This window comes from Peromyscus leucopus, chromosome 7, assembly GCF_004664715.2.
Source record: "Peromyscus leucopus breed LL Stock chromosome 7, UCI_PerLeu_2.1, whole genome shotgun sequence".
Classification (NCBI taxonomy): Eukaryota; Metazoa; Chordata; class Mammalia; order Rodentia; family Cricetidae; genus Peromyscus; species Peromyscus leucopus.
The window spans coordinates 9,563,883-9,590,311 of record NC_051069.1 but is presented as its reverse complement, the minus strand read 5'-3'; the positions used below and the strand labels follow the sequence as shown (position 1 = coordinate 9,590,311).

Sequence of the window (26,429 nt, the reverse complement as noted above, 5' to 3'; positions counted from 1 at the left end):
ATGTATGCAAATAGCAGCAGCATTATTCCTAACAGTCCCAAACCATATACAATTACAAATGCCCCTCCATCCACTAGTAAATGAATGAACTACATTTTCTCTCTCTATATATATACATATATAATAGTATTCTGCAATAAAGAGGAATGGATGGCTGACAAACGTTGTAACATCGATCAACCTAACTAAATGTTACAGAAACTAGAAAGAGCAAGGCACAGCAGTTCATATGGATCTACTTATGTCCAGAAAAGGCAAATCTACACAGTCAGAAGATAGATTAGTGTTCCCTGGAGAGTGGGGCAGGGCCAGGGAGTGGGTGGAGGACAAGGACCCGGGACACAGGCAGGGCCTGTGGCAGGGACTGACTGTGAATGGGATGGAGACGTTTTTTTGGTAGGGTGATGGACTATTCCAGAACTAGATTACAGCAATAGTTACATAACAGTATAAAATTATTTAGTTCATTTTTGAATCGCATCCTTAAAATGTGTGTCTTTCTTAGTGTATAAATAATAAATCAATAAAGTTATTTTTAAAAAAGCCTCAAAACACAACTAATCAGTAGCACACTGTTTCCCAGAAAACTAGTTGATAATCCATAGTTTTGCAGATACTTTCCGGCCACAGTGGTCACTTTCCAATTTGTGACAAGGTAGGAGACAGACACCATGTAACCACTCTTAATTATATATAAATAGTACAATGGCTGCTTCCTCTTTAAAGCTGGTATGCATTTTTTAAAAAGCCTAGGTAACCACAATGATTATTAATAGTATTTTTAAAAAGGTACTAATTTTAAAGTGTCATTTTTATATATTTGAGATTTTCCCAAATGACCAAGGCTGTGTCTACAGAATATAAAATCAACTAGTCAAGCATGAGAAGCTCAGTCAGGCGACCATGGCTGCCTCGGTAACCTCCCGTAACTGTTCTGATTTTCAGGATGGTCTGATTTTTTTTTTCCCCTTCCACTGAATTGACCAAATTGACTGTGGAAATTGGTATCATGTCGACACGACCCATGTTGCCGCCCATAACTGCCTCACACAGGAAACTGGATCTTTACACAGGCGGCATCAATTAGCCATTACAGAAGACACCAACAGCAGTAAGCTGGGGCTTGCTGATCAAGGCTGAGCCCTCAGAAGCAGAGCTGGCTGCAGCCCTTCACAGGCGTCCCCTGTCAGCTCCGCCCCACACACCACTGGGGTCAGGGTTTGGCTGCAGGCCTAAAGGTGGCCCTGGACACAGGGATCAAAGTCTGCACAGGGACTAAGGAGCTGACTTCCGGTCGGAGCAGTTTTGGGGGAAACTGACTCAGTTTAGAGTGTACGCTTTTGTCCGAAAAGGAAGCCACACAGCCAGATAGCGACCTCTGTGTGAGCTGTTTGCCAGAGATGTTGGTGATGGCACCTGCTGCTCCCTTCCCATTGTGTGTTTACAATACTGGCTTGCTTGGTCTTTCAGGGGTGAGCTTCACTGGGTGTGGTGGTTTGAATGTAACTGGCCCCCTAAGCTCAGAGGGAGTGGCACTATTAGGAGGCGTGGCCTTGTTGGAGAAGTGTGTCAGCTTCTCCAGTACCGTGTCTGCCTGCATGCTGCCATGTCCTGCCATGATGATAATGGACTAAGCCTCTGAAACTGTAAGCCAGCCCCAATTAAATGTTTTCCTTTCTGAGAGTTTCCATGGTCATGGTGTCTCTTCACAACAATAGAAACCCTAGCTAGCCTGGGTCATTTTAAAAGCAGGCATGGTACAATTCTTTGTATTTATCTAGTGTGTGCACGCATGAGCACACGCGCATGTACCACAGTGCACTTGTGGAGGGCAGAGGACAACTTGCAGGAGTGGGTTCTCTCCTTCCACCATGTGGGTCCCAGGGATCAAACTCAGGCCATCAGGCTTGGTGGCAGGCACCCTTACTCACTGAGCCATCTCATCAGCACGCATGATGTAATTCTTAAGGAAGCGTCAGTCAGTTGTAAAATGTGCCACACAGCTCTGTTGTGAGACCACGTCAGAAGCAGAACTAAACTTTTCTTTGCTGTCCTCCCTCCATTCATCAGGACCCAGGGGACACGTGGCGGAGGTCTCCACTCTCCGAAGCTCTCCCAGCCCTGGACGGGGCTCTTCGGCAATATTCCTTCATTAAGTTTAATTGTCGTATGAAAAGACACCACTTGATATATCTCTCCAGTTATTTCTTAGGGACTGCACTCTAATGAGTGAGAACAGCAGGTACAATTAAATACAGTCTGTGGTGACACCGCATTAAGAGTCATCTACACACAACAGGAATGCACTTAGGAGAAAAACCTCACTGCAATAGCAAAGTTTCCTCTAAGCACTCCATCATAGAATAAAGGGTAGTCATCCAAGCATTCTTGCCAAAGCCCTAAATAAAATTAAGCAGCACAATTAGCTATCGTAGGTGGCAGCTGCTGTCTGGAGTCTCACGATTCAGCTTGCAGGAGGTACAATATATGGCTTCCCCTTCTTGCTGATCAATAGGAGACTTTTGTAAGGTTAATATTAAAGACACAGGCCCGGGCCTCTCAATGCCCCTTTCCTCCAAACTTTATTTATTCCTGGCTTTGTGGGGCCAGGGCTTGCCTCTAGAGCCTGCCATGAGCAAGGCAAGTACTCTCCTCCTGGGCTAGATCTTTCACCCTCTCCCCAGTTCCTTCATAGTACACAGCAATAAAAGCCCTTTTCTAAGTCATGGATCTTAGGTCCTATCTGCAGTCTACACATGTTATGGTCCACATATGGGGAACACTGTGGGAGAATGGACTCCTGGAGTCTGAAGACAACATTCTCCCCTCACCCTGGAAAGTGATGCTGGGTCTACGATGGGACTGAAGGAAGAGTCAGAACGATTACCGCTCTTGAGCAGGAGGAACATGAAGATATGGGATGCAGAACAAACGGTGAGGAGCAGCACATGCTGGTAAATCCTTTCAAAGAAGAGACAACAATTGCGGTAGACCACACTTGGCACGTGCTGTATGCCAGACTGAGCTAAGTCATCCCTGCCATGTACGGCTTCATTTGCTCTTACTCTAGCCCTGAGATGGGAATCACGAGTAGCCTCACTTGACAGATGAGGAAATCAAGTCTCAAATGAATGAAATTAATCAGTCATGGCGCCACAAACCTGTCCCTCTGACTCGGCCCTTTGCCCTCAACGAGCTGCACCTTCCTTAGATGAACCCCACTTGAGCACATTAAGTGGCTGGACTCTTGGGTGATTTTGAGAAATTCACAAAGAAACTGATCTAGATGTTTTGAGTGTCTTTCCATTTCTAACCAGCTGGATTTCTCTCTAAGAAAAGGAGAGAAGACTGGAGAACGTTCCAGTCATGCTCTCTCAACTTCCTGCTGCTCTTTTTGAGGAGCAATGGTTTTGTTGTCCTTTTATTTCAATGGCTGCTGCCTTTTAAGCCACAGCTGTCCGAATCAGCGACTGCAGCTCCACCGCCACCAGCAGCGGTGAGGCAGCGAGGCCCGCAGCGGAGGGAGTCTGTTCCCTCAGCTCCAACTCTTGCAAAGCTAAGAAGGGACGTAAGCTAAACCTCCGTCCCTCTAAAGAACTCAAGAGTCCAAGGTTAAGGTGCAATTCTGCTCTTCAGAGAGGCTGAACAGCAAGTAGCTCACCTCCTCGCCTTGCTCTCCTCCTCCAAGAAGCCCTCATGCTTCTCCTCACCCTCCTTATAAACCCTTCTCCACCTGGCTCCTCCCTACCACTTCCTGTCAGCTAGTGGCTGATGCAGCCTCCTGACCGCAGGTGAATTTTATTTCATCAAACACATCTTTGCATCATTAAACAAACATTCCAGAGCATAAACAAAAGTAACACCCCTTGAAATACTATTCTGCAACAGGTTTGCAATACTAATAACCACCTTGCTCTGCACACGGGCTGCAGACACATGCTGTCAGGTCATGGAGAGGAAGTGGCTGACCTGGTCAGCTCACTGAGGTGAGTTAAGCAGCAGAACCAGAATGTCCCCTTCAGTCCCATCCTATAAATCCTGCACGAGACCGCTAACCATTACTGCCTCCCCTGACACTGGTCAGAGAGCCTCTCTGGAAATCCACTTCCTCATTTAAAGATGGAGGTGCAAGACACCTCCTCACAGGGCTGTCATGAAGACTAAAAATTTTATTCACAAAGGTTCGTTACAGCAGCCCCAGAAGACACCGAGGAACTGACTACAGTAATAACACCCACAATTAACATTATTAGACCCACTCCAAAGAACTGACTCCTCAAGAAGCAAACCACTAGATCTGATTTCCACAGTGCTGACCTTCAACCACGCCTTGGAGTCTGCTAATGTAGCAGTGTGTCCACTGGACTTGGCAGAATGTACCAGCTGATGACAAATCTCTCACCTTTCAATACTTCTATGGACAACACGGAACTGCTGAGACCTTACACATCCTTAGGGACTGTCCTAACTGGGATGACGGGGAAGTGACAACGGACACATCTACAGGAAAGCTGGGGTCAGGTGGGCCCTGTGCTCTGGTGAGGGGCACCATGGCGGCACAGACACTCCAAGGGAATTCTATCCAGCTGAATCGAGGAGGCGGGAGTTTTGTACACAGCTGAACAGGACAGGCTAGCTAATCTTGGTGGAAGTCACTACCGGGGCACAGTCACAGGCTCTAAACATCCAGGAAGGAAACCGTGGTTGATGGTGTCTGGTCAACCATTTGTAACCACTCATACGTGGCTGGAGGAAGGCTTCGATAGTCCCGTGGGTGTAAGGCACTGGGGGCCTTGACACGGCTGTGCTCAGCTCACCAATGCACATTCATTCAGGATGTCATCCACTCCTCACTCAGGAGGACTCTGAAGTAAGCTGCACTACAGACAGTTCCAGGATGAAAACAGCCCACAAAACGACTTGACTCATTTATCCAACAAATAACCACGGGTACACAGCCATCTTGCAGCATCCATCCCCTATACTTGGTCCTCTTCTGATATCAGAAGATATCTGGGTTCAGAACCTTTAGATTTACCTAGAAGACAAAACTCAGAGGCAACCCTGTGACTTGGGCAGGGCCCCACGATGGGTAGCTGGACAGGGTCCTGTGTGTCAACATTACAGTGATTTGTGAGTCAAAGCACACAATGATCACACAACTCACTTCCAATCCCAACCCTCTCTCCACCCAGAAGGGTTTTAGAGGAATAATCACCCATACTTCCCATACACATTACTCTCTATTTTCTGACATATAATTGATACACATCTTTCTAAATGTCATTATGCTGGATAGTTTTATGTCAACTAGACACAGATAGAGTCACCTGAGAGGAGGGAATCTCAACTAAGAAAAAGCTTCCATAAGACTGGGCTGTAGGCAAGCCTGTGGGGCATTTTCTTAATTAGTGATTGGTGGGGGAGGGCCCAGCTCATTGTGTAGGACCACACCTGGTGGTCCTGGGTTCCATAAGAAAGCAGGCCCTTCCCTCTCTCCCCAAGCTGCTTTTGGTCATGGTGTTTTATCATCGCAATAATAACCCTAACGGAGACAGTTGTTTTCTGAGATAATCATAGATTCACACGTAGTTGGAAGAAACAACAGACATATCACGCTGGCTTCTATGTGGTTTCCCACAGTAGTAACATCCTGTAAAACTGTAGAGCACAGTACACCGCAAGGAACTGAATTAATAATACTCTCAAGCTGGAGAACACTCCCATCCCAAGGGTTATGCTCTGCGCCCTCTGTGGGCAGACACCTTCCTTCTTACCCCTATTTCCTCAGCCCCTGAGACTACTACTCTGCCTTCCATTTCTCTAACTGTTTCGTTCAAGAATGCTATAGAAATTGCAGCAAAATTTGTGACTGCCTTTTTCACTTGGAATAATTCTCTGCAGGCTTACCCAGAGTGGTGATAACAGTCCATCCCTTCCTGCCACTGAGCAGTATTCCACGGTACGAATGTACTAGGGCTCTTTAACCATTCCCCGTCAAAGGACACCCAGGTTGTTTGCAGTGTTGTGTTAACGTGGACAAAGCTGATACGAACATGTGTATACAGTACTGTGTGGACCTAAGTCTTCACTGCTGGGTCATAAGGACAGCTGCGTGCTTAGTTTTCCGGAAATGTCAACAGTGGGGCGACCCTCTTTCCCTGCCGCTAGCAACTGCCCCAACTTCTCTGCAACCTCACGGCATCTGCCGTTGTCCCTGCTAACTGTAGCCATTCTCACAGGCACGTAGCGGGACCTCACGTCAGCGTGGGTCTGCGTTCTCTATAGGACATGAGGCTGCCATCTTCTTTATGTGGTTATGTGCCACATGTACATGCCCATGTCCTTTGCTCATTATATAACTGGACTGATTTTCTTGTTTGTCCTTTCTGTTGAATTTTCAAAGTTCTTTGTACAGCCTTGGAAGGTTTTTTTTTTTTTTTTAAACAGAGCACTTTTAAGTAACACTGTACAGAATTTATCTTTTAAAAACCATTATTATGCATACAGAAATCTCTGTAAACCCAAAGCAAAGAGAATGAATGACCAGCACAGGCAAGGAGGCTTCATGTCTAGAGATGTTCACACGTGTAGTCAGAGCTGGAGAAAAATCAACAACTCATACTCATTAAACTAGTTTGTTTACCTCAGTTAACTGGCTAAGTCAGCTCATGAGTTACGATCTACTATAGCATTGGCACATAATGAATGCTTGCATTTAAAGGATATTTAAACAGGAGCCAAGGTCTAATCATGGCTCTCACCACTAACATTTGTTCAACACAAACATCCCTACCAGATCCGCCTGACTAAGCAGCCCCAGCACGAGGAAGAAGGCGCTCACACCCAGTTTTTCCCATCATTACCCTCTGCGACATAAAACCAACTGGGGATGACTCCTTTAAATTGACTTGGATCGCTCAAGTGCTAACCAGTCCTTGAAAAACAAAAAACAAAAAAAAAAGCCCCTGATATTTCAGGAGGCAGAGACACGGCTTAGGCCGCTTGAGCTCCCTCTAACCTGAACCGCAGTCCCAGCTGTTAGTCTCCGTGAAGGGGCTGTTATGGAAGCTTCGTACAAATTACGTTCATCATAAATCACCAGGTTAATTCAACCAGGTTAATTGTCTATTGCTGGCAATGCCCCACCAGTAAGGAGTCACTCTTGTGAATGTAGTTTCACTTCCTAACTAATTTTACTACAAATCCCAGCTTTACACTCATTTGGACAGCTTTGGACACTCTGACCTTAACATCAAATTTTCTTTTCTAAGAAATTCAAAGATTTTACTTCTCTTTTCTCTTCTCATGAACAGAGTAATTTTGGAGTAGGATACGTTTATAGTGTTTATACCTCGCAGTCTGCACTGATGTCATTTACAAGGTGCTGGCAATAACTATACGACACAGGTCAGCACTTTCCTGGCTACTTTCTTCCAGATGACCAGCCTCTGGTCCTCTCAGAATCTTTCAGAAGGATGCTTTTTGTGAGACCTCTCTGCACCTTCTTTTTGGAAATTTCTTATGAATCTACAATTATTTCAAGATAACACACCCCAAGATGCTGTCGCTTTTCATCCAAGTTGTGACTCTACATGTCACTTCTTATTAGGGCCAGTGAAATGGCTCAGTGAGCAAATACACTTGCCGCCAAGCCTGAAGATCCAAGTTTGACTTTGGGGACCTTAATGGTGGAACTGTTACATGCCCATGCACATACAATTACTGAAATAAATTTTTTTAATTAAAAAATATCTATTAATGACACTACTTCATTTTCAGTGCAAGTATCTAGCCCATTTGTAAGATCTAAGAAAATTCTTTGTGTGTATTACATGTGTGTTTACTATGTTATGTATGTGTTACATGTGCACATAGAAACACATGCACCTTCTTGTCAGAAGTCTACACTTCCTCAATAGCTCTCCACCTGATGTTTTGAGGAACTTACTGATATGGCTAGACTGGCTGCCAGTGAGCCTCAGGGATCCTCTTCTATCTGCCTCCCCTACTGTGGCCTCACAGCCTTGTCCCATTGCCTGTGTGTTGACAGGGGAACTGGGGAGCCAAACTCATCAGACACTTTGCTGACTAAGCATCTCCCCACCTCAGCAAAGGTCCCCTTTGCTTCCTTCCTTAAAAAACAAAATAAAACAACCCCCCCACACACACTAACTTCTGCCTGGTTCCCTGAAGCATGACCCCTCTAAGTTGCCCAGATGCTTTTACAAGCTACCCTTCCTCCGTCAGCTCCTAAGGCTTTCCACTCTCAGTTCTACCTTTCAGAGTACTGCTTAAACCGAGTCTCACTTAGTGTGACATATCTGAAATTTGTCCACACTGTTGTGCGGACAAAAGTTCAGTCATTTTACTACTGAGTCACGCCCCACTGTATGGATGCACCACAGCGTGTTTACCCATTTACTCGTTAAAAGACTAATTGGTTATTTCCAATGCACATCTTTTATGAATAAAGCCACTGGGAAAAGTTGATCACTAGTTTTGTGGAGCACATGCATCATTTCTCCTGTGTAAATATCTAGGAGAGGAGGTGCTGGGCCATGCTGTCAGAAATGCACTCCTGTTAGCTTGACCAACTCTACTCCTCTAAGCCTCCATCCACAGCCATCTTCACTGTGAGTGCCAAGGGAGCAAGCCCCCCATGCCCCTGCGGTGTTGGATCTACTAAACGCTTCCATCCTTTAGCTAACCACTTTCTAGTGCATTCTATAATACTACTGTAATTATTGCTTATGAATCTTTCCTTCTTTCTTTCTTTCCTTCCCTCCCTCCCTTGCTTCTCTCTGTCTCTGTCTCTGTCTCTCTCGCCATTTCACCCACCCTGCTAAAATACACTTCATGAACGCAGAAAGCCCATGTTACATATACCGCCATCTCCCAAGCACTCACCGACACCTGGAATAAACTAACACTAGCTTACACACCTAAGGCTGCACCTGGAGAAGTCCAAGTGTGGTCAGTTTTAGGAAGGTAACACCAGGGAAAATAAGACTTCTAGCGTGTTTGCGGATGCTGTAAGAACTGGCTTGTTTTTTCCTTTGAGATCAGACAAGATTGGGTCCATTCAGGGTGGTCTGGCTACAAACCAAAGTTTCTTTCTTCACACAGAGATCTAGCTGGGCAAAAACTGTTCTGCACAGGTGCCTTTTTTTTTTTTTTTTTTTTTTTTAAAAGATGTTTCACCCTATAGCTCAGACTGACCTGAAATTCACAATTTTCCTGCTCCAGCCCCGCAAGGGCTGGGATTACAGGCATGCACCATGCTCAGCTTTTCTATTGGAGAAGGCAAGAAAAATTGCCCAGGTTCATATATAGAAAGGTATCCTGGGGTACAGAGGTCTAGCATTCTCTCTCTATAATTTTCCGCATCTCTGTACAATGGCCCCAACTGACGGCCGGTTTTATTTTCTTAATCTTAGTTCTATTCTCATTACCCTTCCATTTCTTTTTTATCCTCGGGGAAAGCAAGAGCAGTTACTGCCAGGGCATTCTCACGTTTCCCACAGAAATGGCATAGGTGTTAATCTTGTATTTATGTTTGATGTGGGTAATGATGGCTGTGACTGGAGCCGTGGTTTATTAATATGCAGGGCTCTCACCTCATTAGTGGTGATGTATGTTTTGAAGTTAAGCTGCAATGTTTGCTGGAATGTCGGATCTGGCCCAACACACATTCTCACTGTTCACTGTCTTTGTTTTTACCCACGGTCAGCAAAGACCCTGCTCACAGGGCGCTCACTTCTATTTGACAACGAAGACAGCTTTTCCACAGTAGTTAATCTTGGTAGGCATTTCAAACATTTTAAATAAGTATATCTTCATGTGATGTCATCACATTTGCTTTAGCTTAGGAAAGGGAGTTATGGATTTTTTGACCCTGTAACACAAAGCACAATAACTCTCTCCTTGGCTGGATTTGTTAATGGAGTATTCTTATTGATTGGATGAAGTGATTAATTCATAGTTATAACAAAAATCTATCTACAGGATTAACATTTGATCATTCACAAAGTCCTCAAATATTAAAATGCTAACCAAGAGAAACAGCTGACTGAAGAGAACCCAGGTCCAGCCTGAGCTGTTGAACTCCAGGTCCCACCATTTCCGGGTGACATAATGTGCAGCCGGGTAAACTAAGGGGGCCAGACTAATCGTGGAGCAAAGGTTTGTGGCTGCTTCTTATTTAGACTGCTCTATAGTCTCCACTTACCCTGAGAAAAAGGCTCTGGATTTCACTTTTCCATTTTTCGTAGTTAAAACCCAGGATACCAGACCAAGCCATTTATATGGGAGAAGTAGTCTGTTCTTTTATATCAAGCAGCCAAACATATCTCCAGTTCTTCATTGTGAAAAATGTGTGCTTCTGAGTATAAAGTAATGTCATTTTACTAATTCTCTGCTCTGTCTGGGGGGAGCAGCCTTAGAAAGGGATGATCAGAGGAGAACACAGTTCTTAGTACTTAGGCCGACACAAAGCGGGAAGCTTGGATCACTCATTAGTGTTCTGTTGTCTTCTTTTCACTGGCTGTCTTCTCACACAGCCTGGACCAGACTCCCCCAGCCTCCATAAAAGGACCCAGCTTTGATTTGACAATGTGACACATATTCAGATGTATTCCCATCATCAATCAGAGGAAGCAAAAATGAGTCTATGTGTGTGTAAGAAGGAACAGTGGTGAGTGTGTATACAGTACAAGTGTATAAACAACCATATTACCTACTTAATTGCCTTAGCTGAACTTAAAAGCTCTGATCTTTAATTGCCTGATTGAACTCATCTAAAAAGCTACAATTTTTTAATCAAGGAGAAAATTAAATAGCTTTTTGGTAAATAAAAAGGTATCTTTAATCTTATTTTTATGAAATCCAAGTTATTAAATATGGACAAAACCTACTCAATTTAGGCTAAGTTTCTCAGTACAGACCTTTACAAAAGTCTCCAGGGCCCTGACTCTTTTGACTCTACATTCAGAAGGTAAAAGCCTCTGTGAATGGCTATGCAACTCCAAGGCCAAACATGGAAATTTATTAAGAAGATGTATTATTACCACAGCACTTTCTGAGAGCTGAGGGCCCATTACGAGGGAACACACACTCATCTGCCCTGTGATCCAGTCACCTTTCTATCTAGGCAGACATACATACACGACTTCCCTGATTCATACTAAAGCAGAAGTCCCCGGAGAGGGCTTGTGGCAACCCATCCCCATGGCTTTCACAGACACCTCCCACAGGAATAGTTTATAGCGGTTTACTCTGGGTGTTGAGTGGGCCGGAAAAACCTAAAGAAAGATTCCGTATCAGCAATCAGCCAAGTCACCACAACCGTCTCCCACAACATACCAGAAGTCCTTTCTGAGCCCAAGTTGCAAATAGCAAGAGAAGTGTACACTGGACTCCAAGGGCTCTGGTCAGCTGTGCCTTCCTAAATGACCACAGGATTGTTCTGGTAATTTGACTCTGGGCTTTATTTTCAGATCCTCACAAAATCCATCTGAGACATGTTTGATGATATATCATTTCAACAAACAAACAAATCTGGTTATTCTCACAGAGTGAGACTAACCCAAATAACTTAGAAAGAGGAATTCTAGAGGAACAGCCCCTTGTCAGCATGATTTGTCACCTCAAAGAGGAAAAGAAAAGATGTTTTGGAATATCTGAGGCATACTTCCCTATCCATCAGAGTTCTTTGAGCAACCACATTTTCCATAGTTACAGTTGGAGAGAATTCATTAGTTCAGAATGATCCTGTCTGCCTAGAGTACAGAACAATCCTAAGTTTCAATTTATAATAACATTCTCATTTCCACAGCATGGTCCTTTTAATGAAGGCTTTGCTATTGAGCATTGATGCCTTCCCTTAGATCCCATGCCAAATGCACAGCAGATGTCTGGAAAAGGCAAGCATCCACCGGCTGTAAGGGCTCCATGGGTGCCGCACAGGGGTAGGAGTACACGTTACAGGGTAGCTCTGCCCACCAGGTTAGAATGTCCCCTTTCTTTTACACATTACTCACCAGATGTGTTCACATATGGATCACATACATACCACCCAGGAAAATGATACTAATCCAGCCCTGCTCACTCTCTCAGCCACTACCCTGGTACCACTTACACTCTAGAAATACAATGGCTTTATGGGGCGGGGGGTGGAGGAAATGGGGGGGCTTAAGACTCCCTTTAGTCAGCACGAATGCCTTCTAAAAGTGAATATTATACTTTTCCAAATGTAGATATTCTCTTTAAAAAGGATGAAGAAGTTTGGAAGCATGGGGTTATTGAGAGCACCTATGAAGAACACAGGCTGGGTAGGAGACTGCAGTTGAAGATAGGGTGAGTTCCTTCCAAGAGCTTTAGCCTGTTCTTGGGGGGCGGGGAATTTAAAAAATAAAAACTAAAACCAAATTAAAAACAAAAAAACCCTTTCCTTTAATGGCATCTCATTGCACACGGCTGCATTCCCCAGATGTACACAGAGCCCGGGTAAGCAGATGTGCACTAAGTTGAATGTGTGGTTTGGCTCGGTTACCGTCTCTTTCTCTTTTCATAATTTGCTTCAAATGAATTCAGACATTTTGGGAACATTAAACAAACAAAAGGAGGCTCCTCCGGTAACACGCAACAGTTAGCAGACCATCCCGTTCCACGTCACAAGGGACCATTCCTGACTCTTTCATTAGGTCCTTGTCTGAAGTTTCATTTCCAGGGAACAGAGCGCAATCTCTTCAGGAAGACACCTGAAGTTCCCTAAGGACCGTGGGAAGGGGAGGGCTGTACCTACAGTTAAATAACACAGAGCCTGCTATTTTCAAATAGAACAAAATATGTTTTGCATGTTTGATAAATATGATTCACAAAAATATAATCCCTTGGTTTGTAGTGAAAAAAAAAAGCAGAAAAGATGAAAATAAGAGGGAGAAAATAAGAAAAGTAACATTTACAAACAATCACTTTTTTATGGTCATATCAGCTGGCTGAAATGCTTTTTTTTTTTTTTCCTTAAACCAACCTCCTCCATCCCCACGTTAAGTCCACATGTAAAACCCAGAACATACCTCTGTGTAAAATCTTTAAACTCCACAAATAGGTAAGGCCTTTAACAACCTAAAATTATGAAGAGAAAACAGTACAGTTATGGACGTTACAGGACATGTTCCACGTTAGCAAATCAACCACACGTTCTCCTTTAAACCACTGTCAAACTGAACTTCCTCTTTGGGGCTCTTTGGGGTACCAACTGCAGAGCTCTTTGGGGTACCAACTGCAGAGCTCCACATTCCTTGCTTGTGACCTTACTGCTCTCCAAAGACGGGGTGTGTCAAAGAAGAGAGATGAGCATGTGTCACGGAACAACCTGGAAGGTCACAAGCTAAACCCTCAGTGGTGGTGTGGGCGGGTTAGGAGAGGGACAGAAGAGAGGAGCAAGGACTTTTCAACCATTTTTCAGTAGTGTGTGTGTGCGTGTGCGCGTGTGCGTGAGTGAGTGCGTGCGTGCGTGCGTGTGTGCGCGTGCGTGCCTGTGTGTGTGTGTGTGGGGGGGTTTCCACACAAGAGTTTCTCTGTGAAACAGCCCTGGCTGTCCTGAAATTCACTCTGTAGACCAGGCTGGCTTCAAACTCACAGAGATCCACCTGCCTCCGCCTCCCAAGTGCTGGGATTAAAGGCATACACTACTACATTGGACTTCTGAGTGGTTTTTAAAAAAATGACGTTGTTTATTATTATTTTATGTGTGTGAGTGCTTGCCTGCATAAATGTATGTGCATTATGTGTGTGCTTGCTGGTCATGGAGGCTGGCGGAAGGCATCATATCTCCAGAGTTACAAACAGTTGTGAACTGCCACATGGGAACTGTGAGATGAACCTGGGTCCTTAAGAGCAAGTGCTTTTAACTGCTGAGCCATCTCTCCAGTGCCTGGGTGATTTTTAAAAAGTCATGCTATTTATGATGAAGGAAAATTTTTTACTTTCAGTTTTTGGTAATGCTGGACCCAGGGCCTGTGTGTGCTCAGGAGGTGCTGTACCAATGAATTACATCTCTAGCCCAAGAACATTTTAAGAAATTGATTCATGAAAGGAAGTAGCTAAAACAGAAATCACCTTTCCCAAAGGCAGCTGGGGAATCCTGATCAAGATTCTAGGCCTTGAATGGCAAACTTAACTGATGTGAAGGAAAGAGAAGCAAGCCCTAGATCAAGGTAAAGATACACGTCAGCCAGATGTGTCAGACTATTCACTGGAGGACTGTGGTCTAGGCTCTGTGGGAAGTCCTGAGATGACTTCCAAAACTTTCTGGGATTTTAAAATAAAATGAAAATTAAAAACTATTTCAAGAAGGTTACCACGATGACTGCAGACGGCACGTCTCCTGGTCATCTTGCATATGGAGGAAGCCCACAGACAGCATCGCAGTACATGCCAGGGAGGATGCCTGACTACCACTGCTTAAATTCCACCCCATCTTCCTCTTTAACTGCCAGCGCTAAGAAAGCCGGTCAATGAAATTCTGAAAAAGACCCGAACTATACAGGTTGGATTATTACTTTCTCTGTGGAAAATTTAATCAGGAATTGCCATTAGGATCTTTCAATCTTGAGCTGAGTATGTGGGTCACTGGTAAAAGGTTTGGCTAGCAGGCAGGAGGCCCTAAGTTCAGACCCTAGTACCACTAAATAAATAATAAACAAATCTTCAAAATTTATACAAGACTGGTTGTTACATGAAATGCATGTTTTATTCATAGCACATGAATAGAAACTTATATTTTCAAGGTTTACTATTCATAATTGGATTTAAAAGAACAACATGGAACAAATTGCTGTTACTCAAAATGTACTTAGAAGCATTTAAAAGCACTTATTATTACAGAAAATTCTGGGTGAGTCAGGTCTATATAATAAGAAAACCTATCATGATAAGAAATAACTAAGGGATTTATGTACCTCAAACATGATTTTAGAAAAGGAGGGTTAGGGCTCTGTATGCAAAGGTTTTGGTTGATCAAAAATGACTAATAGCAAGAGTAAACACCAGAAATACAAACTGAAAAAAGCAATTTCCAAATGTTAAAGATCAAGAAAGTCAGCCGGGCGGTGGTGGCGCACGCCTTTAATCCCAGCACTCAGGAGGCAGAGCCAGGCGGATCTCTGTGAGTTCCAGGCCAGCCTGGGCTACCAAGTGAGTCCCAGGAAAGGCGTAAAGCTACACAGAGAAACCCTGTCTCGAAAAAACCAAAAAAAAAAAAAAAAAAAAAAAAAAAAAAAAAAAAAAAAGTCAACTCCGTGTTACTTAATGCTGAAAGAGGCCAGCCTGTCTGGCCACTCTCAAAGAGCAGAAGGTATTGGGGAGGGGGGGCTGATAGAGTGATCAAGTCCATTCCATGTTTATCTGTTCTAAGAGAACAGAATAAAATTTTAAATTTTTTTTTTTTTTCAAGACAGGGTTTCTCTGTGTAGCCTTGGCTCTCTTGGAAGTCTCTCTGTAGACAAGGCTGGCCTTGAACTCACAGAGATCTGACTGCCTCTGCCTATAAATACATATGTTATGATAATAAAATTAGAATATGTGTTTAAAATAAAAGCATAAATGAAGGTAGTTTTATCAATAGAAATAAGATAAAGTATCCAAATGTTTATAAAAGATATCAGCAATGAAAATGGCTTTTCCTTGAGTAGTGGGAGGAGGCCCCAGTGGTTAGTGTGGGAGCGTGAGGAAGTGAGCTTCAACTTCCTGACTGAGAAGCTTAGCAGTGAACTGTGAGACTCCCTGTTACAGCCTGTGTGTCACTCACATTAGCGCAACAGCAAATGAATGATCAGAAAACACACAAACAAGATATAATCCAACAGATTCAGATTGCAAAGTAGTGAAAGAAATACAATACGGACGTTATGACATTTGATAAAATCATAAATTTTGTTAGACATTCAAAAAAGAACTATTATCCCTCCAACTGTGAAAACAGATATTTCCCTATAGTGTGTTTAAGTATCCATGTATAAATGAGCAGGAAATCTGTCCACTAGTCTGGAGTATCATTGGTATTCAGTAAGCCAGGCTGCACAAAACCCCCTAACAAAGCCTTGACACGAACAGTACTTATATGTGCTGTCAATTATTCACTCCTTGACATGTCAAGTGCACACCTTTTCAGGGACAACGTCAATCAACAGTAACATTAGCATTCAAAATACAGCACAGTCTGCCACTGCCTTAGACATAAGGGGGAAATAAATGTGGGGCAGTGGGAAAGGTACTCTTCTTAATAAGAAGTCAGATTCAGTGGACAGCAGGGCAGAAGCCTGTGGAGCTGGGAGGCTAAGATCAGGTACTTTCTACGGATTTCTTCAAGGGAAAAACATTCTCTCTCCATACATCCTACATGAGAAAATCTGAGTCACATTTCACAGATGCTGGCACGGTTCATCTGTTGATGGCCTTCAGGTCTGTGGACCTGCCTTGCATGCTGGATTACTAGATCCAGGAAAATTAAGCTCATCTTGGGGAAAGAGATCTCTAAAAGAGACATGAGATGATCTTTAGGTTGAGCACAGTGGCACATGCCTGGAGTCCTGGGAGAGCAGCTGAGCCCAGGCGATCAAGACCCCCCAGGCAAAAGCAAGATGCCTCTTGAAAAAAGAATCTGAAGCAACTGTGTATTGTATATTCATATATTGTATATATGATTATCCCTTCATTCCCATTCACTACTCTTAATCATTCCCCATCTCTCTGTTTTAACCTAGTTTCCCCTTTAATTCCTTTTTCTCTTCTCCCCCCCCCCACCCCCAGCTTCTCAGAAAACAGAGTGAAGGAGCACCCTATACCTAGGATAGCACTGGCAGGGGGCAGTTATTTAGCTGTTCTGTTTTGCTTAGTACTGACGTGCTCAACCATCCTCACATTACCGGGCTGCTCAGGCGGCGAACTCATCCATAAGTAGACCACAGAGGCGGGCACTCAAGTACTCACACAGACCCATCTGATTCTGTTGTTGGACTGGACAGAGTCGAGGCTATCTGCATGTGCCTGCTTGGCCTAGCTGAGGGATTCGAAGGAAAGAAACTGATGCCATCTTTGGAACACTCAGGAAAAGTAACCAGGGAAACCGAGAACCGGAACAGGCTGTGTGCACGTGCATTTTACAAGCCACGAGGGACCACCCATCAGGGTGATAGTTGCATTTGGACTGCTAAGATCTTATGGTGTCAGATGCTGTCCCTAGGCCAGACTGGAAAGTCACCCATGTTTGGAGTCTATCCAGACCACACACACACACACACACACACACACACACACACACACACACACACACACACACACACACACAGTGAAGGTATTATACCAGTGTAGGGCACTAACGGAGTTTTTGAAAGCTGTCAGAAGAGCCAAGCTGTCCAGAGTGTCTCCTCTACTCCCACCACCAAATAGCACGGCCTGGAGCACCGCAGAAGTGGACGAACTGCCCTTCTTTTGTTAGACTGCCCCGATTCAAAACCATCCACCCCGCCTGGACTCGCACCCATTTTAATGCTTTTTGCTGAAGCATTCTGGAATCACCCAAAAGCAAGCCCCGTATTTAACGCTGGCAGTTTGTCTGCTGACTCTTCACTTCACAACCTTCCTATCCTGGGTGAATCAGAAAGCCCAGTGGCCTTGTTGGTGCTCTACACGGGAGGGAGCCAAGATTGATGAGGCCAGGAAAGAACATGCTTCTCCACCGCACAAAGCGGATTTCTATTTTCCCAAGTTCAAGGGATGATGGGAACGCAGGGCTTGCAGACGCCCCTGCTTCCTAGCCCTTCTCCTTGCCTCTTCTTGCCCTTTATTATACGTGTTACTAAACTCTAGAGCCAAGAACTGCCAAAAGCCGCAAAGCAATCATTCCCCTCGGAGATTAGAAGAGGAAAGGAAACATTTTTATTTTCATCTAAAGCACTGATTTCAGTACTCAGATTGCATCCTGAATACTCTGCCTCATGTGCAGATGAGAAGCTGCTCGGCAGAGGCAGCATCAGAAGGAGAGTGCTCATCACCCTGGGCAGTTCACACCAATAATTAGAAAGAAAAAAGGAAAGCTGTGAATTACAATGAACTAAGCCTGAGTAAGTGTCCATGTTGGATTAAAGAATTTGAGTTGTCAGTTTGATGTATAATGAATGTGAAAATAAGCCATTTAATTAAATGGTACATGATATAATCACTTTGTTCTGCATTAAACCACTTAATTTAACAGAGCGTCTTTACTTTAGCAATTGTTTACGATTACAGCACCCAGTGACTCTTTTTAGATACGGTTAGCTTATATTATTCCAAATCTCAAATCTGGGACTTACATAATAATGCCAGTTTAGATGATATAATTTGTCTATTTATTAGTGAGTACAGAAGATAAGAAAACTGCTTCTCATCACAAAGGGCACAGAATCCTAGATAAAGTCCCTAAAAGGTAAGACTAAAACCAAAAGCATAAGAAGACTGAAAAACCATTTAAGAGCAAATGTATTTTGTTTATAGACTGTTTCACTAATTTAAATCATTTTCAAATTCTATAACTAAGAATGTCCCTTGTACCAGTTTTCTCTCTGATGAAATTAGAAACCCAGGCACCAAGGTCCCTGTAATCACAGTACTGACAAGCCAGGGGGACTATGCTGGAGGTTAGCCCACAAGAAGAGGAAAAGACAGAAACAACGATGGTAAGAAGGACCCAACAGCCAGCTGGGACAGAAAGAAAGGACGCATCTGAGAACCTAGGAATGGACTGGACAGGAGGGTTTAAATAGACTCCCTCCACTGAAGCCAATATACTTACCGCCACTGCAATTCTTCCGAGGACATGCTCTGGAATTTTCCTATATACATCCAAAGACCCCCCTGTAGAGACAAAGATGTGGCATTACTACAAGCGAATCACGGGCACAGAGCACTGGACTCTCCTCTGTGCCTGCCTCATGAGAATGCCATTTCCATTCTCTGATGTCACATACAGAATATGGAGAGCAAAGTTGGCTTTCAGCTCTACTTTTATGAGTGACATAATTGCACTTCCGGAAGGCATGGCCAGCTACTTCCATTTAAAAATCCAGTCATTAAAAACTGAAGGGAACTAGGAGGGTAGCTAAGAACCTGCCCTCTATGAAAATGTAAAAGTCAACAAAACTACAGAAATGACCCCAACGGCCACACTTGATGCTTCATGTCCACTTTCTCACATGGCAACCTGGAGACCCTTATCTTAGAATTCTTCCACTTATCAAACAAATGTGGGTGGGTACGAACCTCAAAACACACACACAAAGGCTTGCACAGTAGAAGCAGCAAGGCTAAGTTTTCCATGAAAAGCAACTGATCAACTCCCAGCTCCTTGAGGACCATGAAAACCAATGAGGTAAAAACAAAACACAATCTCTCAAGTTCTGTTTTATTTTAATTACATTTTACCTATTTCTTGTGTGTATGCATGGGTGTGTGAGTCCACCTGTGGAGGTCAGAGGTCGACTTTTGAGAGCTTGTGTTCCCCTCCCACCGTGTGGGTCCAGGGACTGAGCTTAGGTGACCTGACCTGCAGCGCCATCACACAGGTCCTCCATCTAATTTATTTCCACTAGACTGTGGCTCACTACTATACTGCTTTATCTGTCAACTCTGACTTTTCGTAAATCACCTTTGACATTTTCTAAAACTGAAAGACCACTGGGCAGATTCGTCCTGCTGTCCTTCCCGTGCTCTTCTGAGAGAAGGTTGGCAGGAAAGAAAGGACACAGCAGAGCCCCTCAGAGTCAGGAGACCTGCTGACTGATGAGTGCTCTGTGGAGTTCAGTCCTTCTGGATTTCTGTTTGTATGTTTTTTCATTTTGAGACAGGGTCTCATTCTATAGCCCTGCCTGGTCTGGAACTCACTCTGTAGACCAGGTTGACCTCACACTCAGAGGTCCACCGGCCTCTGTCTCCTGAGTGCTGGGCTTAATGTGTGCCACCATGCCTGGCGGGTCATTCTTAGGCTAAAAATGGCAGAGGATTTGGGTTTAATTCTTACCAGTTCTACCATCATTTCTATCCTATAGGTCTAGCCAAAAAAGGTAACTCTTGGACTTAGGAAACCAAATATCAGTGCTAGAAGGAACCCTACCTATCTCACTGACCATAATGCTCTCAGCAGCTTCCAGGAAAGGATGTTTAAACCAGCTGTAGCAACAGATCACCGCAGCCACCAGAATCACCAGTCCCTGGAATCACCACAGTTCCCGGAATGACCAGACACCATGCAATTCCCAAGGCAATTGTTCTGAGAGTCCAACTCATCAGGAAGTATAAACAGGAATGCGTTAAGAATCTCAACAACATAACTTACATATACTCTGCAGGGAACGAGTACTTCACTTGCTAACAATATGATGAGAACTAAGCTAATAATACATAATATCCCCTTAGAGCCAAACTGATGTGTAGTCTTTTATCACTATGAAGAGGGTACCCAGGATGTTTCAGAAGTAACTTTTTTTTTTTCTGTCAAGACTAAAATTTCATATTTATGATGTGACCACTGATGATTAAAAAACACCTAATAAGGTTTGAAAATGAAACATGTCACTCTTCTGAAACGCAGTTAAGACACGCTCTGTGCAAACAGACTATTATGGTATGTCATATTCCCTAAAGCTACTGTTCTGTTAAAAATGGCACACACATCACAGAGGTATAGCTTCCTATGTATCCTGATGAAAGCAGGTGTAGGAAAATGATCACTCCTTTAGGTAATTTCTGCTTGCAGCTCCCGGACTCTGAGCACAGGCTGAGTAACCACAGTACAAGTAACTTTGTGCTGTGGCTCTCAGTGCTACTGGGGAGATATGGAAAAACAAAACAAAACACTCATGCAAAGAGTGGAAACATCCTTATTTACTAAAATATTTTTATTTTAGATGCAATAAAAGAGAAAAAGTGGCAGAAAAACAGTGTTCCCATTGATTTTTTCGGGTGCATAGGTAGTTGCATGGATGAGTAAATTCCAGATGAAAAAGCTTGCTATGTGGTATCGGGAACACTAACAACAGCAGCTTACTGGGGCAGTTCCTCAGGAAGCCAATGGACTCAACCCTTGGGGAATGAGCCTGCCCACCCACACCAACAAGAAGTTCTATGTAAGTTATAGAAGAGGCTGTAAGGAGCTAAGTGGACAGTGGTCTTACCAAGCTAAGCTGAAAGCCAATGGTGACACCACAACCATTATCAATAGAATAAGGGAAAGGGAATCTTACTTGAAGGCAGTTCACTGGCACCTGTAAACACCCTGTAGTCCTCAGCTGCCCACATGGACAGGTCTTTATGGAGCTGGCTCTGTACCATCAGATGTAGCCCACCCTTCCCATGCTCAAGAGATAAATTAAGAGGTGAAAAGATGATACTGCCGTAGATCTACTCAGTCACGAGAGCCTGTTAATTCTGATGAGCACTCCCTCTCAGAGGCTAAATGGAGAGGGTTTGGGCTAGTTTTCCCTTGGTTTCAGTGCCAGCTCTATTCTGTACACTGCTCCATAGAAGGCAACTCTTTGACTTGGCACACCATAAATGTTAGTGCTGGAATGTTAATGAGGAATCCACCAGCCTTATTTGACTTTATTTGAAACTGAGTCCCATTAATGCAAATGTGACAACCACACTCAGAAGACCTGAGCCTCTGAATATCCCCAAAGTTCCCACTGTCCCAACATCACATAGCAGTGGAATCACAAGGGACCTTTCTGTGAGTTTTACCTCTCCACAATGTGACCTGACGACACACACTGACAGTGTTCATGTGGCCTGAGATTTCTTATTCAAGGCTGGGTTTTGACTGGACTGGGGATGGGACCTGGGATCTCAGACACTCAAAGCAAAGCCTTCCCCACTGAGCTACAGATCCAGGCCTTACTTTAGGCAAGACCTTTCAGAATTCACTCATCTGTGGTTCCAGGGCTGGACTTTTAGCTTCTTATTCAGGTCACAGGCTTGCTCTCTGTGAGTATCACTTCTGTTTTCCCTGGCCACCCCCATCCCCATGACCACTTATTGTACCGCAAGCCACCGTCCACATGGTAAGCCAGAGGAAGACTGCTGGTAGATCAGCAGAAACCCATGCCCGGTACTGAAGAGCGGCATGTTTCTGCTGAAGGATTAGGGCCGCCATCTTCACTTACACAGACCTATAGGTCTGTGCTACTGTGTTACAAGATCTAAATTGCAAGTAGGGTCTTTGTATGTAGGTTAAATATAAGTATGAAGTGAGGTGTGAGAAGCAACAATACCATTATGATAACTTCCAATTTGCTTGAAATGACCACAGTCATTATTAATGTTAACAATGTGAACAAAAAAAAATTTAATACAAGATTTTTTAAGTTCCTGCTAGCCGAACATTTAAAAGCCCTTTCCTTCTTTGCAATGCAGGTTTTTGTTTTGTTTTGTTTTTTGTTTTGTTTTGTTTTGGCTGGGGGTGCGGGGCACAATTTATTCCTGTGGTAGTAATCCAAACATGTCCATACTCTGAGATCCTCTAGCTAGATGTTTCTGAGATTTTGTTTTGACTGAGTATGAGGGTAGGTCACATTCTTCTCCTAAAAAACTTTCCAATGTCTTCCTAATAAATTCAGCCTCAAACCTAAACTCCTTGCTGTAGCCTCTGAGGCCCATGAGGTTCTAAGCTCTGATGGTTCAGGCCTCCTGGGCAGCCTTTGGTCCTTACAACATCACTCTCCGGCCACCACGGTGGTTTCGTTCATCTGGGAGCACTGGCACATGCCACTCTGCCTGTTCAAGCATCCCAGTGGTGTCCCTGACTAGCTCATTAGCGCTTCTACTCAATGGCACTTCTGCCTGATGCCCTGCTCAGCACCTGCTCTATTAGCCCACCCATCCTGCTCTATGCGCTCATGGATTATCCCTCCCTGAGAATGTACCAGATATCTCTAGAATATTCCCTGAGAACAAGGGTTACTTTAGAATATGTATCCTGTGGACAAGGGCTAAGTCTTGGTCACTGTGGTGTCCCCAGGTTTACAGCAGTATCTGAAAGAAAATGCTCAGTAAATATTGCAAATAGATCATAGTATGAGATGAAAATACACTAATCAGAGAGGAAGTTGTCAAGAAATCGGACTGCACAGGAGAGGGAATGAAAGCTGGGGGTGATACACAGATTTTGTGATTTTGTGTGCTTTGTTGTATATCACCAGAAGACTGTATGCTAACCTCCAAATCACCCTGTCTATATAAACCATGTTTAAAGACATAAAGGGAGGTATGAAGCTAGCCCTTCCACCTGAAACAGACTATTAATAAAGAGTTAGGAATTAAATGGAACAAAACAGGAATGTCTGAGGTTAACAGTAACTAAAAGACACAGGACCAATAGCATGAGAAGACATACAAAGAATGCAATATGGATCAAGTGTCTCTACCCACTGGGCCATCTTGATGGCTGGGGACACGTCTACTCTTGGTCACTTGAGAGTAACACTGCTGTGCACACAGTCTACTGTGTACATGTGCTAGTCAGTTCACTTGGGTTTCTGTGGTAGCAGACTTGCTAGGTCCTGTGTTAACTCTATGTGAAGAAGTGTCAAGCTATTCTAGTCTATATTATACCATTTTGGATTCACATAAACGTTGTCTGAGGAGTCCAACTTCTCTATGCCTTTGCCAACAGTTGTTATTATGTGTTTGATTTTATTTTGTATGTGTGCATGGTCTCAGATGTGAACATGGATGTAGATTTTTGTTTTGTTTTATTTTTCGAGACAGGGTTTCTCTGTGTAATAGTGTTAGCTGTCCTGGAACTCACTTTGTAGCCCAGGCTGGCCTCGAACTCACAGAGATCCACCTGCCTCTGCCTCCCAAGTGCTGGAATTAAAGGTGTGCACCACCACGGCCCAGCCATGGATGTAGTTTTGATTTAGGTTTCCTTAATAACCACTGTTGTTGAATATCTTTTCATGTGGCTGTTGACCACTGTACATCTTCCTTTGAGAAATACACACTGTTTTTCAAGTGAGTGACTGGTGTTTTTATTGTTGAGTTGAAATATTTTTAAGTAATTACAGTAACTGCACATGATTTGAACACTGACAGACTAGAACAGCTTGAAAATTCCTCAAGGTTAAGAGTTGCTACAGGATCTGGCAACTTCACTGGCACCATGCCTGATCACCTGAATTTGATCCCTGGGACCCACATGGCGGAAGGGGAGAGTCCGCTCCCACAGGCTTTGACCTCCAAGAGCAAGCAGTAGCATACATGCACACTTGTTTGTGCACGCATTCACACACTCAGACACACGCAATAAAAATAAATATCTTTTAGATGTAAAAAGTAAAAATATCCAAAGTGACTATCAATTAAAGAAAAACAAATGCTGTATATAGTCAGTCAATGAAATACTATTCCGTGATGAAAAGAGATGGCAGACTGCTCCTGCTACTGTAAGGATGAACTTGGAAACAATATACAAGCAAGAGACGCCAGGCACAAAGGCTGTAGACTATAGGATCCCGTTGATGTACAATGTGCCATATCCAGAATAGGTACATCCACAGAGGCAGGAAGGAGACCCACGGCTGCCAGGGGGAGATGGAGGAGATGAGATGAGCAACTTAGGTTGGCTGAGGCCTTCTCTTTAGAATGTTTTGAAATTAGACAGCAATAAACTGTAGGTTTCGAAATGGGGAATTTTATGGTATCTGAATTCTACCTTAATAAAAAGTGAGGTGTTTGTTTGTTTGTTTTTATGGGACAGGATTTCTCTGTATAGCCTTGGTTGTCCTGGAACTCTTTCTGTAGACCAGGCTAGCCTTGAACTCAGAGATCTGCCTGACTCTGCCTCCCAAGTTATGGGATTAAAGGCATGAGCCACCAATGCCCAGCTAATAGAAAGTATTTTAATGTAACTGAAAATGATGCAGATCTCAAATGGTGAACGTTCAGAAGAGTGACCTGTAGTGGGATTATGAATCAGTGCTTTCTGATTGGTGCCCACCTACACTACCTATGTGCTCATATGATTTGATAGCAATCCTAAGGATACCCACAAGGGTGTGTGTATATTTGTGTGAATGTACCTGTATGTGTGTGTATTTGTGGGTGTATATGTATGTGTAGTGTGCATGTGTGTATATGTGGGGTATGTGTGTGTTTACTGAAGAAGTAGAAAAGTGTGCCTGTGTGTATATGTGTGCTGTGGCAGGGGAGTGTATGTGTGTGTGTGTGTGTGTGTGCAGTGTGTGTGCTTGTGTGTGTATGTGTGTGTACAGTATGTATATGTGCAGTGTGTGTGGTGTGTATTCCTAAAGACATAGAAAGGTGCATGCATTTGTGTATATGTGTGGTATATGTGGTGTGTGTGTGTGTGTGTATGTGTACTGTGGATGTGTATGCATAGTGTATGTGTACTTAAAGAAGTAGAAAGGTGAATGTAATTGTGCATGTGTGTATGTGTAGTGTGTATATGTGGCTATGTGTGGTGTGTTTATGTGTGGTATGTATGTATATGTGCATGTATATGGTGTGTCTGTACGCATGTATGGTATATTTGTGGTGTGTGGTGTGTGTATATATATGTATGTGTGTATGATGTGTGTGTGTATACCTGAGAAAGTAGAAAAACATGTATGCTGCATTTTAATGGAGGCTAGATACTGAAAAACTGACCTTTTAAAAGGTGAAAATTGTCCAGATTTAAAGTGGATAGCCAGTAATAACCACCACCTTCAGTGATAGGGTTCCCAGAAGTCTGCATTCTGTCACAACATTCAGATCAAGGAAGAGCTACCGAGAGCAGTGAACGGAGAGCAGGGAGGGCAGGGCTGAGTCCAAAGAGAGCCAAATGCAGCTCGGCTAAACAGCTGTGTTGAAAAACAATTTCTTGTCTAGCAATTAAGAACCTATTTCTTTCTGAAAGACACAGGACATTGGGTTAATAGATTTCTTTAGAAGAAAATCTGTTTTGGCGACTGAAACATTAAAAGAACAGAACATCTGTTCCCCGGCAAACGCACACTGCACAGAGGCAGGCAGTGAGCCCCTCGCGCTGACTGGACCCGCGTGCCGTCTGTCCTATTTTAATTTTTAGTAAAAGGAAACCAACTCGCATTCTTGAAATTGTAGCCCACCTACAAATATTTAACACCAGGACCCTTTACAGGAAGAGAATTGCTAGTGTAAAGGAAACAACAATTAACACATTTCAATCATTCTAAAATCTCCTTGACATCTATATCAAAACCAAGTTTAAGGCAGCCGATTCCAAAAGTCATTTCTAATATAGTTTAAAGGGAAGAACTCACCATCCATGAATTCTGTACAAATTGAAATCCTGTTTTCTACAAAAAATGCCCCGTAAAATCCTATGATATACGATGAGTCACACTGCA

General features: G+C 43.5%; 1 protein-coding gene across 3 annotated transcripts in view; it reads right to left on the bottom strand.

Annotated features, from left to right (window-relative positions):
* Positions 1-26,429, bottom strand: part of Map2k5 (mitogen-activated protein kinase kinase 5) — a 233,270-nt gene that overhangs the window by 112,601 nt on the left and 94,240 nt on the right. For all 3 annotated transcript variants that reach the window (XM_028867040.2, XM_037207420.1, XM_037207421.1), the window contains exons 11-13: positions 26,343-26,424; positions 18,839-18,900; positions 13,080-13,128 (exon numbers count right to left, since the gene is read on the bottom strand). In XM_028867040.2, coding sequence (XP_028722873.1) covers positions 13,080-13,128; positions 18,839-18,900; positions 26,343-26,424 — 193 coding nt within the window. The remainder of the gene's footprint in view (positions 1-13,079; positions 13,129-18,838; positions 18,901-26,342; positions 26,425-26,429) is intronic.